Source organism: Thermobia domestica, chromosome 5 (assembly GCF_964235325.1).
Source record: "Thermobia domestica chromosome 5, izTheDome1.hap1.1, whole genome shotgun sequence".
Classification (NCBI taxonomy): Eukaryota; Metazoa; Arthropoda; class Insecta; order Zygentoma; family Lepismatidae; genus Thermobia; species Thermobia domestica.
This window is the reverse complement of record NC_137458.1, coordinates 316,562,679-316,579,857: the sequence shown is the minus strand read 5'-3', so window position 1 is coordinate 316,579,857 and position 17,179 is coordinate 316,562,679. Positions and strand designations below refer to the sequence as shown.

General features: G+C 37.2%; 1 protein-coding gene across 1 annotated transcript; it reads right to left on the bottom strand.

Moving 5' to 3' along the window:
• Window positions 1-2,206: 2,206 nt before the first annotated feature.
• On the bottom strand, window positions 2,207-15,777 carry Prdm13 (PR/SET domain 13; the record flags this gene model as incomplete). The annotated part of the gene is given in 3 exon segments (XM_081757315.1): window positions 2,207-2,705; window positions 5,599-5,842; window positions 15,231-15,777. Coding segments are annotated over 3 exon segments (1,067 nt in total), but the record flags the coding sequence as incomplete, so codon positions are not given.
• Window positions 15,778-17,179: the final 1,402 nt, after the last annotated feature.

The following is a 17,179-nucleotide window of genomic DNA, read 5'->3' as shown; positions in this document are numbered from 1 at the left end:
CTGGATCCGCCCCTGATTGAGCGTCCAGTAATATGTCCAATCTCCGCTTTGATCTCTTTATAAACCAGAGTGAATGAGAATCAACTACTTCCTGATTTAACGCTAATCGCAATACAGCGAAAACGGTAACAGCGAGAAGTGGTTTTCGAAAGTCAACAAGCGTCCCATGAATACATTTCATTTCCATCCTTAACTGTCTACTAAAACCGGAAGTGGTAGAAATCCACTACAATATCCGGTTTCAATATTGATCTACATAAAGCAACAACTATAACAGATAGCTAGAAGCGAACTTTTGAAATCGATATATATAATATAGCGTTCTCAGAGTGGGTACTATCTATCTCAACCCTCTAATCAAACCGGAAGTGATAGAAATCAACCGCTTCTGGTTTTAACGTTGATCAATATAGAATAAACTCGCAATACATAACAAAAAGTTTTTTTTTTTTTTTTTTTTTATATATATATATATAGTGAATCGAGCGTCCTAAGAATATATTCCATCTCTGGTCTGGTGTTTCTACTAAAATGTGAACTAATAAAAGCAGAACAGCAAGTGGTTTTGAATTTCGGTATGTCCTGCAAGGAATTTTTCGAACGTATAAAAATAGGGGTGTGGGGCTCTTAAGAGATGCGAGGTCTTCATTAAAATACAGTTAAAAAGGAGCAGAGATATGCGTAATATACTTGGTTGGTTGGGTTTGATTCAGGATTTAGATTTCTGGGCTTTCGGCATCTAAGGCCATTTAGCCCTTCACGATTTGAGGGATGACGTCCCTCGGCAAGCACACAATCCGGGGAAAGGGAAGGAAGAAAGGATTGGGGAAGGAAGGAAGGGGCCTTGGACCTATAATTTAGGTACCACCCCGGCATTTGCCTGGTGTGAATGAGGAAAACCCAGGAAAACTTCATTCAGGGTGGCTGGCCTGAAAAAGCGTTTTACACTTTTTCGACCGAGTGCCCGCACCGGGAATCGAACCCGGGACTTGGTTGGGTTTGAGTTTAGTGACTAAGGGTACCTATAAGAGATTAGAATCTACAGCTTGACGTGGGATCCGAAACACATGAGTTCCTGCCGGGAATTACAACATACTTTCTTGTGTTTTGTGAGTTGCAATTATTTTTAATGAAACTACCCCAAGTTTGCAATTAAAATTATTCCACGTTACCAGTGGCATATGTAGGATTTTGTTTCGGGAGGGGCTATGTACAACAGGGGGAAGTAGTGGGGGCAATTGCGGACCTGAGTTTGAAAATTAAATATATTTTAATTTGTGCATAAATTTGATGTTTTAATGGCAAGAATTGCAGACTGGTGAATCTTATGTTATATGATAGACTCAAAAATTTAGCAGTGAATGTAACCTTTTATTTTATTCATAGAAGAAAAAGGAAACATTCTCTTGGCTTATCTAATTTCCCGAGCCACTTATCCCCCCCCCCCCCGTCTTGATTTTCTTTAATTCAAACATTACGTTTCTTTATAACTGAACGATGTAAATGTCCCTTTGCTATAATAACTGAAGTCCCGTTATGTTGATATCCATGCAAGTTGGTGTGGAACACCAGTTCAGCTCCTCTTAGTTTTGGTGTTACTGACGACTGCCGACTTAAATCACAATTAACAACGGTCGAAACTATGATAGGAGGAACAAAAGAAAGTAACAACTAAGAAAAGAAACAGAAGAGTAGAATGGACGAAAGAAGGAAGAAAAAAACGAACGCAATTATATGGAATTAAATTTGACAAATACAGTATTGCTGAACTAAGAGCATAAGAAAATGGAAAGTCAGTGAAATTCTTAGAAATGGTAAGAAGGATTATTGTTGTAGTGGAATGCGAAAAACTAACAAATTTATTTCGAGGGAAGGTTTTTTATCCCGATAGCCCCCTAAATACGCCACTGCACGTTACTGTGTGAAATATTATGGTAAATTCTAAACATTACATCTTTTCCCCATTAAAAATCGTTAAAAGAAAATTCTACTTCTGTTTGAAAAATCTGAGAACCGTCTCAAGAATAGTGTTGCCAATGAGCGAGACGAGACAGATCTTCCAATAGGAAGAAATATACTTTTCGAGACGAGAAAAGACAATACATTTTCGAGACGAGATAGGCCCAAATCTAGTCTCGTAGGCACCACTATTCAAGAATCGCCAGTGATTTTTTACGTACAAATTGAGAGAAACATGAACACTTACCTGATATGAATTTTCAGTCCGTATTTTCTGGAGTAGATCTTGCCACAGTAGATGCATAGATGACCTTGCTTAGATTTCCCCAAATTGCTGACAAGCGTCTCCATCTCGGCGTGTGAGTGCAGAGATTCGGCTGCTGAGTAACTAGAGGGTGGAGCCAGGATGGAAGATTCGACCAATGGCAGCGTGCTGAGGAGCGTAGGGAAGGAGTGCGAAGGATGGCCTGGAGGGAGAAACGGCTGCATCACTTGACTGATAAGAGTTCTCCTGGGTCGCCTGGGCCATGGAGTGAAAGCAGAGTTCGTGTGATGGGCCGTTGTTGTGGCTTCAGGGTGGGGCTTCGGAAGCGGAACACTAAAAGAGGGAAGACGCAGATTCTCTTGTAGCCGCAGCCACAATCGAGCGACGCTGAGACGCCCACAATCCAAAGTGAGATGAATCTTCAGAGGGTTTGGCACTTCGAAATGGCGGGAACATTTATGACAGACGTAGCGACGTTCACCTATGAAAAGAAAAAAATATATATTATTAACCTCTAACTTGAAATTATCGTTCAATATTGTCGTAATTAATGAACAACACAAGCTACCAAATTTATTTTTTCCTTGTATTCCAAATATACATACAGTCCCTTTAATAATAATAATAATAATAATAATAATAATAATAATAATAATAATAATAATAATAATAATAATAATAATAATAATAATAATAATAATAATAAAACAGACCTATTTGAAAGACCATTTTCTCACATTTATAAGTAGGAAAACAGTATTTTGGTTTGGAATCAAATTTTTAATGTCAGAAAAAAAAATCATTGTTTAATTTAGTTTGGAAATGAAATGAAATCTTTCAATTTGACGTCCCATGATTATGTCCTTTAGACTAAGGGAGACAGGTGATTAAAGAGGCCCCATCATGGCGAAATTAAAATACTGCTAATTTTATAGTAATTATGTGACATCTTCAAATAGATAAAAGATAATCGAAATGAGGAACAAGAGCGCTCTAGACAATATCATTTAACACGAGATACCGTTATCACGACTCACTTATCTGCTTTCGATTTCCAGTCATTTAGAAAATCGGCATTTATTTTCGCGTTTCTAAGTAACTGCAAACGGAAAGCTACTAGATGACTCGTGATATCGGTACTATATGCAAAATAATATTGTCTAGGGCGCTCTTGCTCCACATTTCGATTATCTTTCACCTATTTGAAGATATCACATAATTACTGTAAAATTAGCGGTATTTTAATTTCGCAGTGATTAGGCCTCTTAAGGCAAGTGAATGATGATGATAGAATTGATGGAATTATAATAAGAGAGCAGGGGCGGACTCTCTTTCTCCCCCTCCCCAAAACATAGTAACTCGATATACATTTGTACTCTTTCTTAGTAGAACTATACTAGTTAGTCGAGAAATAGGGTCTACTTGATATGGACTAAGTAAGGAATACACCTTACTGATTATCTGTACTGTTTCTTTTCTGATAAAAGTAATCTAATTTGATCATTTTTCGTGAGAATATAGCTGTCAGTACTTAAACGTTACTTTTTTTTTCTTCTGCTGTAGAATAATACTCGGTCTGTACAGCATAAACGTAGTGTCTTGTATTCTTAGACCCCCCAAACCTTGGACCCCTACAAACAAAAATTTTGGATGCGCGCCTGTATGAAAGAAAACGGGAGTACCACGAGAAAACCCACAGACATGATGTTCTCCATCACAAACTAACTTGTCCGGGGATCTAACCAGTGATTCCACGTACCAGAGGTAAGCACTCTACCACTGATTCACCGTACTCCCTTAACTTTTCTTGAATCAGTACTTACAGAAGTGGCGTTAGATGCGCGCGGGGCCTCGTGCTAATAATGACCCCGCTGGGCCAGAATACTCGAGCGCCGACATGCTACTTCTGAAGCCAATAAAGGAGTAAGCAACTTTTTCAGATGCTTGACTTTACTTCCTATACCGATATATTCAGTGGCGGATCCAGGATATGATCAAGGGAGGGGCTAAACCATAGTTTGCCGTTTTATCCAGTGTAAAGCAGGATTGAGCCCATTTTATCCAGTGTATACCTGAGCGTCAAGGGGGACTATAGCCCCCCTTGAATCCGCGTCTGCCTATATTTATTATTAAATATTCTCCTTTTTATGAACAACGGTTTCTTATGGGGGGAAATGTATCTACTTCTTGGACGGGGGCGGTTGCCTCATTGGCCACTCCCCAAACATCGCTTCTGAGTACATATTACGTGTTTTATTTTTTTTCTGTAAAGTTTGATAAGCAGAAAACACTTCTTCTTATTTGCTTGTTGAGTTGATTTTGAGTTTAACGTCCGTTTCAACAGCGAGGCTATATCAGACGGGACCTACTAGTTAACGTTGAATCCGAACCACAGGAGCTCCCGCCGGGAATCGAACCCGGTTCTCCCACGCCAATTATTTGCTTGTGAAAAGCGATACCGACAACGGCACCACTCTTTCTCGACATTGCGCGAATATGATTGGCTGTACCTAGAATTGGAATTTCAACAAATACAAGAACTGTGTCTGTGGTTCGAGGCCCTGAGAGCTTTCGCCAAATACATCACAAAAACTTAATTGGTGCATGAGAAGTTCGGGTATAGAACACACTCCAAGGAAAAGAAATCCTAACTACCAAACCATTTGATGTAACAGCGCTTTTTGGTGGGCCTGAGCCACTCAAACGCCATCTGTAAGCAATTGGATGAACTACGTTCAGATTAGCTACGAACACGTTCTCAGCTCGCTGTTCGTCGTCCTGTCTGTAACAGGCGTATCAAGAGCTTTCTAGATCTAATGGTCATCATGTCTTTTATTCACGTGATTCCCCAGTTTGCCTTAAGAGTCTTCATCCGGGTGAAATTAAAATACCGCTAATTTTACACAAATTATGTGATATCTTCAAATAGATAAAAGATAATTGAAATATGGAACAAGAGCGCCCTAGACAATATTATTTTGCGTGAGGTACCGTTATCACAAGTCACCTAATGGCTTTCCGTTTTCAGCTGTTTAGAAACGCGAAAATAAATGCCGATTTTCAAATTGGCTCGAAATCGAAAGCAGATAAGTGAGTCGTGATAACGGTTTCTCATGTAAAATAATATTGTCTAGGGCGCTCTTGTTCCACATTTCGATTATCTTTTATCTATTTGAAGATATCACATAATTACTGTAAAATTATCGGTATTTTAATTTCGCCGGGATGAAGACTCTTAAGATGCTGAGTGGACGCCGAAAATTGGGAAGCACAGGTCGGAAATTGAACCGAAATCACGAGGACATGAGTCCAACACTCTAATCATTATGGATCCTCTAAAATGGATCCTAGTATAATTAAACAATTATGCATACCTTGTATATTTCTGGGAGTTAAGAATGGCACTCCTAAGATGGCTACTAATTCCTCTGAGAACCACATTTTCAGAATCTCTCCTGTTTTAATCTGTCGCGTGGATTGTAGGACCACTGAAGCACTACTCTGTCCTCGCTGGAGTCTTACATTCATGCTATGACAGTCATCTGCAAACTGTAGAAGTGGAAGCCACGCAGCAGTACACAAAGAAACCATTTTATCTCCAACAACTTCAATCGCAACCTGAAATATTAAAAAGAAAACACATCATTATATTAATAACAACATCTTCCTGAATTTTAGACTCTAAAAATTAAGTCATAGTTCTGTAACACTAGAAATGAGATTCTCAATAGCAGAAAACAATAGCCCCTCGTTGATTTTGAATAAAATCTTTATCAGTAGTAGTATACATTACCTATACTTAACGTTTAATACGTTAACACTTAACCTCAAATGAACATTAAATAGGCTTGTTACATGTACAGTAGACTTCCGCTAGTCCGGCGTCCAACAGTACGGAAGGCTCGATAGTGCGGCACCGGCATGACGATTTTTTCTTCTTTGTCTAATTTGTTGTAGATCTACAACAGTACAGTAATTCTTTATATGTCTGAATTCCTTAAAATGTAGATTTAAAATTAAGTTTTGATTGTATTTGAGTTGAAATGATTATCCTATTGTTCTTGATGGGAGTTCGAGCGAGTTTTCATTGAAACTCGACTCGAAATAGAAATCTTTGAGCTCGATTCGAGAACTCGACTCGAAAAATTTCGTCCAAGTCGACTCGAGTTTCGAGTCGAGTCGAGCCAAAACGAGCCAAATGATATGTGTAGTTTCAAGTACTTTTTCAAGGATCCTACATAGACAATATAATTATTATCAATGATACTTATTACTGGGCCTACTACTACAACTTATTATTATTACTTGTATTATTATTATTATTATTATTATTATTATTATTATTATTATTATTATTATTATTATTATTATTATTATTATTATTATTATTATTATTATTATTATTATAACAACACAGCGTATAAACATGAAAGATAGGCCGTTTGTAGCTGAATACTAAAAAACAGTTGACTACTGACCTCGGTATTCGTGAAGCCAAGGAGGCAAGGATATCGTTCACGATATTCTGGGTTGAGTTCCGGAGGAGGAAGTATTCGGGATCGAGGCAAAATTTGTTAGGCCTAAAACTTATAGGACGCCGGCCAAACATGTTCAAAACTGTTCGGCCCAGGTTTAGGGTTGTCAACGGCTCGAGTGGCTCGGCTCACAGCTCATTCACTATCGAATCGAGCCGACAGTTTATCCAACCTAGCCGGCTTGAGCCAATGGCTAAACTGAACTGAATCGATGGCTCATCCCAACCGCGCTGCTCGAACTGTTTGCACAGTTGAACCGAACGGAGCCAGTTGGCATCACTACCCGGGTTGGGCTTCTGCTTGGGCTCAGAACTTGAACCGTGCATGTCTCAGCCTTGATGGTAAGAACAACAGTATATACTTATATTGGTGTTCACAACATTTGAAGCTGTCTAGTTATAAAAATCCATTGTCGTCTCGTTAATTGAAACGAGACGAGATGCGACCAGTGTCCCATCTCGTGAGCAACACTAAACTTATTCCACATTACTGCTTACATTTCTCATGGCTTTCGCTTTCCAGTCTAATCAGGTAATGATTTCAAAACGAGTTAAAACGAGCTGAACGAGCGAGCCATTTATCAAACCTGACTCGACTCGAAACTCGAACTAAAAACAGTGACTCAGCATGGAACTCGATTCGAGAAAAGTACCTTTGACTCGACTCGAATTCGTTTCGAGTTTCGAGTCGAATCGAGTTTTAGCTCGACTTGTGCCCATCCCTATCTATAACTTCTGGTTTCAGTAGAGGGAAATTTTAACACTATTCGGTGTCAAACGTTATGTTATAGCTATATTCAGTTCACGACTTAGTGTTTAGCGATCGCGGGAGATACTATGAGATAGTCCTGCATTTCCGGTAATCGGCATTGGCCAAGTCCTGTATGTACCGGATTATCCGAAGTGTATTGTATTTTTTCTTAGTACATTTTTTGGATCCAAAAATCCAATATACACCGTATTTCAGTCAAAAATTTCTTGTAGGCCTTATATCTGGAGAACTACATATACCTAGTGTAGCCAAACCCAAACTATCAGTTAACTCAGTATGATGTGCTTATTCCGTAAAAAAAAAAAAAAAAAAAAAAAAAAAACTCAATTTAGGGGCCGTTCAAAAATTTTGTGGACCCTAATCCAAAAACTAATTATTGGTCAAGATCACAATCTTTTAATGATTTTTTTATCATTCTTAAAATTCTTGGCCCTAAAATGTAGGGGAAGTCCCACCTAACCATATTATAGTTCATCACCATATTATAGTTCATTTGCAATCCTACCGTGAAAATCTTAGGGTGGCCGTAAAGCTTTAGGAGGGCCCGGCCCCCCTAGACCCCCGTGAACAAAAACGGAAACAGGCCTGAAACAGAATGAAGTGTTGGCTGTGGTCCATGTTACAATTAATTTGAATTCAATTCTCGTGTAAAGTTCTTTCCTTTTTGAAGTACAGGTACTTCTCAATGGAAAATAGGGTAAAATATGTAAGTCTCAAATCAATGTAAAGTGATTGAAGAAAAAGTTATGATAAAGTTGAGTTCAAGTTCTGTATCCTTACTGTAGATTTTCCTCATTCATTAAGTAGTAAATGGTTAATTTGTCTTCCGCGTCTCTAGAGATGCGCACGAGACAAGATTTGTGGCTGTCTCGTCTCGAAAATGTGCTGTAAAAGTGATGTCTCGACTCGAAAAATGTATACTTTCCTATTGGAAGAGCCGTGTCTCGACTCGAATTTTGTCAGGAAAATTCTGTCTCGACTCGTCTCGTGCGCATCCCTACGCGTTTCCCCCTAATTTCTGTATCTTCACTTTCGTTTTCTTCAAACATTGGTGTACAAAAGGTATAAAAGTAACAATGCTGAGCTGCTTTTTGTAAAACTTGACTTGGAAGTCTACAATGTATATACCAATTTTTAAATATGAAACCTTCCTTTTCAGTTTAAACTCCCACAATTATGCCTTGAAAGCAAAGGGAGCCGATGATGAAGGCAAGTTAATTATAATGGAAGAATTGGTGGAATGAAAACGTAGGAGGAATGGAAAATTCCGAGAAAACCCACGGACACGATGTTGTCCACCCCAAATTTACTTGTCTGGGAATCGAACTAGGGACCCCGAGAGAAACACTTTACAACTGAGCCTCCGCGCTCCAATTTTTAAATAGGTATCACTTGCCTTTGATTTCATTAATATTTGGTAAGTCAATTCCTGTTAAGATATTCCGTTCTGTGAGAGGATGATAGCCACTAAACTGAGACGAACCTTATTAAACTTCGTGACTAATAAAAAAAAAGTAACAATTTATTGAATTGTCATGTTATAACTCAAACCTTTGAAAGGTGTACTATTTGGCTAGAGTTTACTTATAAAATATCAAAGAAATAAAACACATTGGGCTAAGGACGGGAGCAACATCATGCAGAAGCGTCGAATAACAAATACTGGCTGTCTAAAAATCCCCGATCCACTACTGTTGCTATGCAAAATGAACATTTCGAATTACTGCTTTTGTGTAATATACTGTTTCTAATAAATTTGAACATTGTACAGGACATTCTTTCTGTTACTTGCTTAAGATCTACTACAAAGCATTTATATTTTTACTGGCGATTGTAAATTATATATAGAAATATCGTGCTTCCACGACACTATTGACCTGCAGCGAGCGACGCAAATCTGTCTTCAACATGGGGGGAGAGAGACGAGTAAGATCATTTTTTTTTTTTTTTTGTTAAGCGATGCTCAAAATATTTGTGAAATTGAAAAGCAATCCTGTGGAGGATCAGGGAGCAGAGTTGTCATCAACATTTTTTAAACACATTTTAAATCGGATTATTGGGGGTGGATAGTCCCTCCAGTTCCAAGACTGGAGGGGACGTCTCCCTCATTCCCCCGGGATTTGCGCCAGGGCCTGCAGGAAGACATAAATTACCTTGTAGACTGGTGTGAAATGTGACAATTTAACAGCAGGAAATATAACAGTATTACAATTAGGTTGAAAAAGTCTCCTGTTCCCTCCAAATACCATATTTATGATTCCCTTATAACATATTCTGCTAGTCATAATGATCTTGGTGGCATCTTTGATTAGAATCTCACATTCTCTGACTACATCTCAATAGTTAAGGAATTAATGCGTATGTTGGTTCTTCTTTACCGATTCACTGAACTACGCACTGTGGCATCATTAACAACATTCTATAAAACTCTAATAGCACCCAAGATCGAATACTACTCTCCCATATGGGCCATGGCCTCACCTACACATTTCTCTAAGACTTGAGTCTGTTCTCAATTTCTGTATTGCTATAGTACATTCTCGTGTTTCCGCACTTCGAATATTATCTAAGGAGGAACTGCTGCGATATCTTAATATCCAGACTCTCTGAGTACGCAGAAATATCTCTGACCCGGAATTTCTTCATAAAATAGTTAATAGAAACTTAAGATCGGAAACCCTACTTCAAGAATTATCCTTACGTGTTCCTTTCTGGATAACAAGGAATACTCACCTATTCCATCTTGCACGCCCTAGGTTGACGATTATACAGAGGCCTCTTTTTCACAGAATACTGAACTACAGTCTACATCTAACAACTGATGTAGACATTTTTTCAAGCTACTTGATGTTTGAAAGAGCAATTAAACGCATTACTTTTGCACAATTTGTTGATATTATTGGCGTTGTTGTTGTTGATAATTTATTTTTTCTCTTTTTTTATTTTTCTCTGCTTGTTAACTTTTCCCTGTGCAAAATGGCAAAATTATGCTGTATCCGGAACTTTGTTCAATAAATAAAATAAATAAATATCAGAACTTTTGTCTGTATAAATATAAACACATACGTAAACACAAACTATCAGTATATATAAACACAAGCTTCGCCAATTATAGTAACAGAAAACAGTGGATATAAAAAGCGAATGTTTAATTGTATTTCGACATGCAAGAGTGTAAAAAAAAGTGTTATCGATCTTTCTATTTGAGACAATGGATTAAGAAAGAAGAATAAGGGGTCGTCTACATATTATGTAACGCTATTTTTGACTACACTTGCCCCCTCGCTCCCCTTTATCACACTTCATAACGCAAGACGGAACCCGTCCCCCCTTTGTTACGTAACACTTTTTTATTTTTGCTTGTCATCAATTTTGCTTATTTTGCAGGGTACTACAACAAAAAACTATGTTTAATGGTAGAACTGTTTGGAATATAATCTTCCTAACTTCACGGGCTCATCAGATACTCAATTTTTCGCATAAATTATGGTCTCCCGCTCCCTCATTACGGTATGTACTTTCATAAAAGTAAAGTGAGCTTTCTGGTGGACAAACATCTTGTGCGTGGGTTTCTTAGGGGTTCTCCCGTTTTCTCCCACTTTCTTCATTCCACCATTTCATTCATTTCTCATCTTCACCTCTTCTTTAGCCTACACGGCATAACCGTGGGACGTAAAACTTAAAGATTTCATTTCATTTCATTTCGTCAAAGTAGTATGATAAAAAGCCCAGTTCGAGGTAGGTTATAACTCTATCCGAAAATTCATTTCAAATGGTTCGCTGTTTCTTCGTGACGCGATCATCCACAAGATCACTTTTATTTTTATATATTAGATTCAACATGACATAATCTTTGTTTTTGGATGGAGTTTAGTGTCCCATTCAGCACCGAGGCTATAAAACGTACACTTACAAGTTTTCGTGGGATCCGAACTACATGAGCTCTTACCGGGAATCAAATGGAGATGACCACAAACATGACTGATAGCCTCGTGGGAACACATACTTTTGTGTGTGTATGTGGGTGTCTGTGTTCTATGATAACGTTCACAAAAGAAAAAAGAAAAAAAAACTATGAAACAGATGTTTATCAATTAGGCTTATTGCTTGAGCCCAGGAGGGTCCATCGGGTCTGGACGCCCCGATAACTTTTTAACTCAACGTACATTTGTACATGTTCTCAATAAACTGTAATTGTATAACAGGAACATTATTTATGTAACAGGAAAATTTGATCTTACATTTCATTTGTGTTCTTTCTTTAATGAAAACAAACCAGTTGTATCATTATTTAACCTAAAAACCTAGGTGGAAATATTTTACAGTTATTTATCGTCTCTTCAGGTGCAGAATAATACCCGTTCAATACTACATAGACGTAGTGGCTTGTAGTATTGGATCCCCCCCAATAAAAATTTCTGTGTGCGAGCCTACTTGAGGCTAAAATCTAAGGAGAATGGGACAATTAAATTAAAGACATTATTGATTACTAATGCCCACTCCACTACTAGCGACTCCATATTCACTGATTTGTTTTAAACATTTATATTCACCAGTCTTTGCTGACTTATCATGATCCGTAAAACTAGATGCAGAGATTTTCTCTAAAACGCGATCAACTTGACTCATTCCAACCTCATATGCCACTCGGGTGATAGTTGATCCGTTGAACGCCTGGTTCGTAGGCAACCAACATAACTTGGCTGAGAAGTTGGTTAGTCCAACACGCAGGCAAATACTTGAACGTTAAACTTGAAAATTCAGTTGGTTAGTTTTAAACACATTGAATCAACTCCGATTGATGTTCAGGAATTATAATTCAAATAAATTAAAAAGTTCAATTAAGAAACACTACAATTAATTGCTGCAAAATCTTAAAGGATAATTTTTAGAGGAGTAGACACTTTATATTTTAGCGAGAGGTTGCATTCTTTAAGACTGCATTTTCTTGTTTACACTGCATTAATCGAAATGAAATGAAATCTTTAGTTTTACGTCCCACGGTTATGCCGGTTAGGCTAAAAGGAGACGGTGATGATGAGAAATGAATGGAATGGTGGAATGAAGAAAGTGGAAGGAAACAGAACCCCGAGGAAACCCATGCACACGGTGTTTGTCCACCACAAAGCTCACTTGGCGCGAGCTGGGATCGAACCAAGGACCCCATGCACCGGAGGTGAGCTCTTTACCACTGAGCCACCGCGGCCCTAAACATTAATCGAGTTCCTGCATGATACTTGAAATGAAATGAAATCTTTCAGTTTAACGTCCCATGATTATCCCCTTTGAGCCAAGGCATACGGGAGACGGATGAATAAAACAAGTGAGCGATTATGGAAGAGTTGGTGGAATGAGATTGTGGGAGGAAACGGGAGTACCCTGAGGAAACTCACGGACCCGATGTTGTCCACCATCGGCCGGGGATCGAACTAGGGACCCTAAGCACCAGAAGTAAGCGCTGTAGCACTGAGCTACCATGCCCCCTATATGATACTTGAATTTAATATCTTTAAACAAAGTGTTATGTGTAGTGGCGTATCTCTTTAGTAAATGTGACAGCACATAAATCTCTCTCTTTCACTCATTAACTTTTCTATTAATGAACTGGTACCTTTCATCTGCTGGAATCTGGACATGGTTCCTCCATGGATTTGGATGAATTTGAAGCATACTGGCCTAACTACTGCCAGTAAGGCTTAGTGAAGACTCCCCTTGTCTAATACGGCTTTTAGCTGATCACTCTCCTGAAACTCACACTGAAGTTTCGAGATCCTCAGTTTTTATATAGCGGAAGAGTTATTTTCGTGATCGAAAACATGAAAATTTACAGCTCTCGATCCCCAAATCCAAAATCTTGATGTAAGCGATAAACTATCAGTTAGGGTGAAAGATTTATATGTATCAGCATTTTGTGTTAGGACGTACTAAACGTTGTGAATAATGTGATGTATATACAATTTTCACATTTGTCATTTGACAAGCTCTTCACAATAATAATAATAATGCTCTTAAAAGCAGAAAATAATTCGTTATTGGTGCGTACATATAAAAAATGTTAAAGTTTGTGCGAAGTCAAACAAGTTAATGTTTCATAAAACTATACTCGAAACTAATTTTATACGTTTTAATTTGTGGGGCTTACCGTTTTCTTTTCAATTTTTTTTATAATAATAGTAATGAATATTTTTTCCTTTTAAGTTCTTTATTATTATTATTATTATTATTATTATTATTATTATTATTATTATTATTATTATTATTATTATTATTATTATTATTATTATTATTATTATTATTATTATTATTATTTCCATTTTAACACTTTTAATATTTTCTACTTTTAAGCGCGTTTATTATTTTCTACTTTTTAGAGCTTTTGTTGAAGTTGGTAATAGTGTTTTTTAAAAAAGATTTGACACAGACTCCAAAATTGGTTATACATAATGGTAATGAGTTATTTTCTGTATTTAAGCATTTTATTAGTATTATTTTCTGCTTTTTAGAGCTTTTAATTATTTTCTACTTTTTATCAGTTTTATTATTTCCTCCGTTTTAGCGGTCTTGTTGAAGTCGGCAATAATATTTTAAAAATGATTTTTCATAGACTTCAAAATTTTTATACATAATGGTAATGTATTATTTTCTTCTTTTAAGTGCTTTATTATTATTATTTTCGACTTTTAGTGCTTTTATCATTTTCTACTTATTAGCAATTTTGTTAGATTTGTAATAATATATATTTTTTAAAAGATTTGCCTCAGTCTTCAATATTTTTAATACATAATGGTAATTAGTTATTTTCTGCTTTTAAGAGCTTTATTATTATTATTTTCTATTTTTTTAGCGCTTTGTGACATTTTTAGCGCTTTTATTATTTTCTAGTTATTAGCGCTTTTACTAGAATTGGTAATATTTAAAACAAAATGTCACTGACCTTAATATTTTTAAATATATAACGGTAATAGATTATTTTCTGCTTTTTAGAGCTTTTAATATTTACCACTCTTTACCGCTTTTATTATTTTCTACTTTTTTAAAGCACTTTTATTAAAGTTGGTAATAATACTTTTTAAAAAATTTGGCACAGATTTCACATTTTCTTATACATAAGGTAATGAATTATTTCCAGCTTTTAAGCACTTATTAGTATTATTTTCTGCTTTTTAGTGCTATTAATATTGTCTACTTTTTAGTGTTTTTATTGTTTTCTACTTTTTAGCGCTATATTAAAGTCGGCACATATAATGGTAATGAATTATTTCCAACTTTTAAGCGCTTAGAGCAGTTATTTGTTTCTACTTATCAGCGCTTTTATTACTTTATTTTTTATGCTTTTTGAAGTCGATTAATATTGTTTTTTTAGATAGTTTATTAAATTTCTGGGAACCGACAGGAACCTTAACTGAAATATAATATCTATTTAATTCCGATGTAGACCTGATTTGGAAGAAAACACAAAGAGTAGACAATACTCAGCATTTAAACAATAATATACGCAATATTGAGCGAAGTAGGCAAGTAGGCCAAATAAAGTTTACTGAAGTTGAAGCTTAGGCATTCTAAATAAACTTCAGAGTGTTTATTTTTATAATATCTGTAACATTAGGAAACAGTCTACAAATTACGATCTTTTAGCAACACGATCTCAACTTTAAATCCCATTCAATAAGAATAAGAATAATAAAAAAAAAAGAACTTACTTCTTTCACCGGAACTTCTACTTGGTGTAAAGTTGCTACGTCTACCTCAAGAGAGAAAGTTCCTGCCGGAATTTCCGTAGCAGCCACCACTTTCTTCTGCGACACCTGTTGATCACTGGAGGTAGCACCAGTCAGAGTCACCTGATCGCTTCCGTTACAGGGAGACTCACCAGATTCAGAGACGGCAGTCGACTTCCTTGGCTGAAACGCTGACGGCAGGGCCTTCTCATGGTCTTTGGAAGATGTAAACAACAGTCCGTGGGCGATCGGAAACATTGATAAGTTATGGTAATAGTGCGACACAAAATTCTCCAAGATCGTCATTCCCTGGTCATCACTTGAACAGGGCAAAGCAACTTCTGGAGAGAGCGACCGGTTGTCGATGTGTAGTACCTGACTTGTTGTGTGGTGGGTAATATTTGTAACTGAATTAATTTGCACATGCACCAGACGTTTTTAAGGGTTTCGTTGTTCCTCTGCCCCTATCTCATCCTTATAAATATACACAAGCGAAAAACTAATGTTGCCATCTCAGATATTGTTAAAAGTTCCAATTGGGGCAGCTCATGTTATGAAATCAATATTCAACTTTAACCAAGTCAAGAGATTACTTGTACAAATAATATTATAATCACACATAATGTAATATTATAATCCCACAATGTACAGTCGCAAGCAAAAGTTAGTATCTCTCTTTAAAATTTCTTCTCTCCAAAAATCGCCACGTTTTGTGTAATATGTTGAAGACAACTCAAATCATCTTTGAATTACGAAAATATTTTCCGAATTTCTTTTGTTCACGGTATAAGATAATGATTGGTAAACTACGGCTCGAGACATGATTCCTAATCTGACGAATTAAAAAAAAAGAATAGGGTTACTCCGAAAGAGTTGTATTAGATACAGACTGGCATGATAAGAATCAGAACATTCCAGTTCGAACTAGATTATGAGAAACTTCAGTTATTAATAGGAATTAGCATTAGAAAAAAATTGATTTTAATAAATTAGATTGACCCGCCTAATGTCCCGAGTTTGATTCCCATTGGGCACACTCGGTCGGAAAAGTGTAAAACGCTTTTTCAAGCCAACCACCTTTAGAGATGCGCACGAGACAAGATTTGTGGCTGTCTCGTCTCGAATTTTGTCTGGAAAGTCCTGTCTCGACTCGTCTCGTGCGCATCCCTAACCACCTTGAATGAAGTTTTCCTGTGTTTTCCTCATTCACACCAGGCAATTGCTGCGATGATACGTAACTTATACGTCCCAGGCCGTCTCCTTCCTTCTAAAATCCTTTCTTTCTTATCTTTCCCAGGATAGTGTGCTAGCAAACGTGACGGGCTAAATGGCCTTAGATGCCGAAAGCCCAGAAATTTAAATTCTAATGCTAAAATCCTGACCCGCCTAATGTTCTCCCTCCTTGCTTGATCCCTCTCCTAAAAATGTTTGCCCATCACTGGTATAGGGTAACCCCCAAAAGAATTGTATAGGGATACTATTTAAGTTGTAATAGAGTACCAACTTTTATTTGCAATTATGTCAATTCAGAGTTGTTTGTATGCACTTAATTAATCGATGATGCTAATGATGCTTTTGAGTTTAGCGACTCTTTCAGCACTGAGGATATATCAGACGTGGACCTATAGCTTGACATGAGATCTGAACCACATGAGCTCTCGCCGGAAATCAAATCCAGGTCTCCATGCTAACCGCTTAGGCACGAGGGAGCTCAATTAATTAATCGAAAAATGAAATCGGTGCTTGGGGTCCCTGGTTCGATCCCAGCTCGCGCCGTGTAGACTTTGTGGTGGACAAACACCGTGCTCGTGGGTTTTCTCGGGGTTCTCCAGTTTCCTCCCACTTTCTTCATTCCACAATTTTATTCATTTCTTATCATCACCGTCTCCTTTAGCCTAACCGGCATAACCGTGGGACGTAAACCTTAAAGG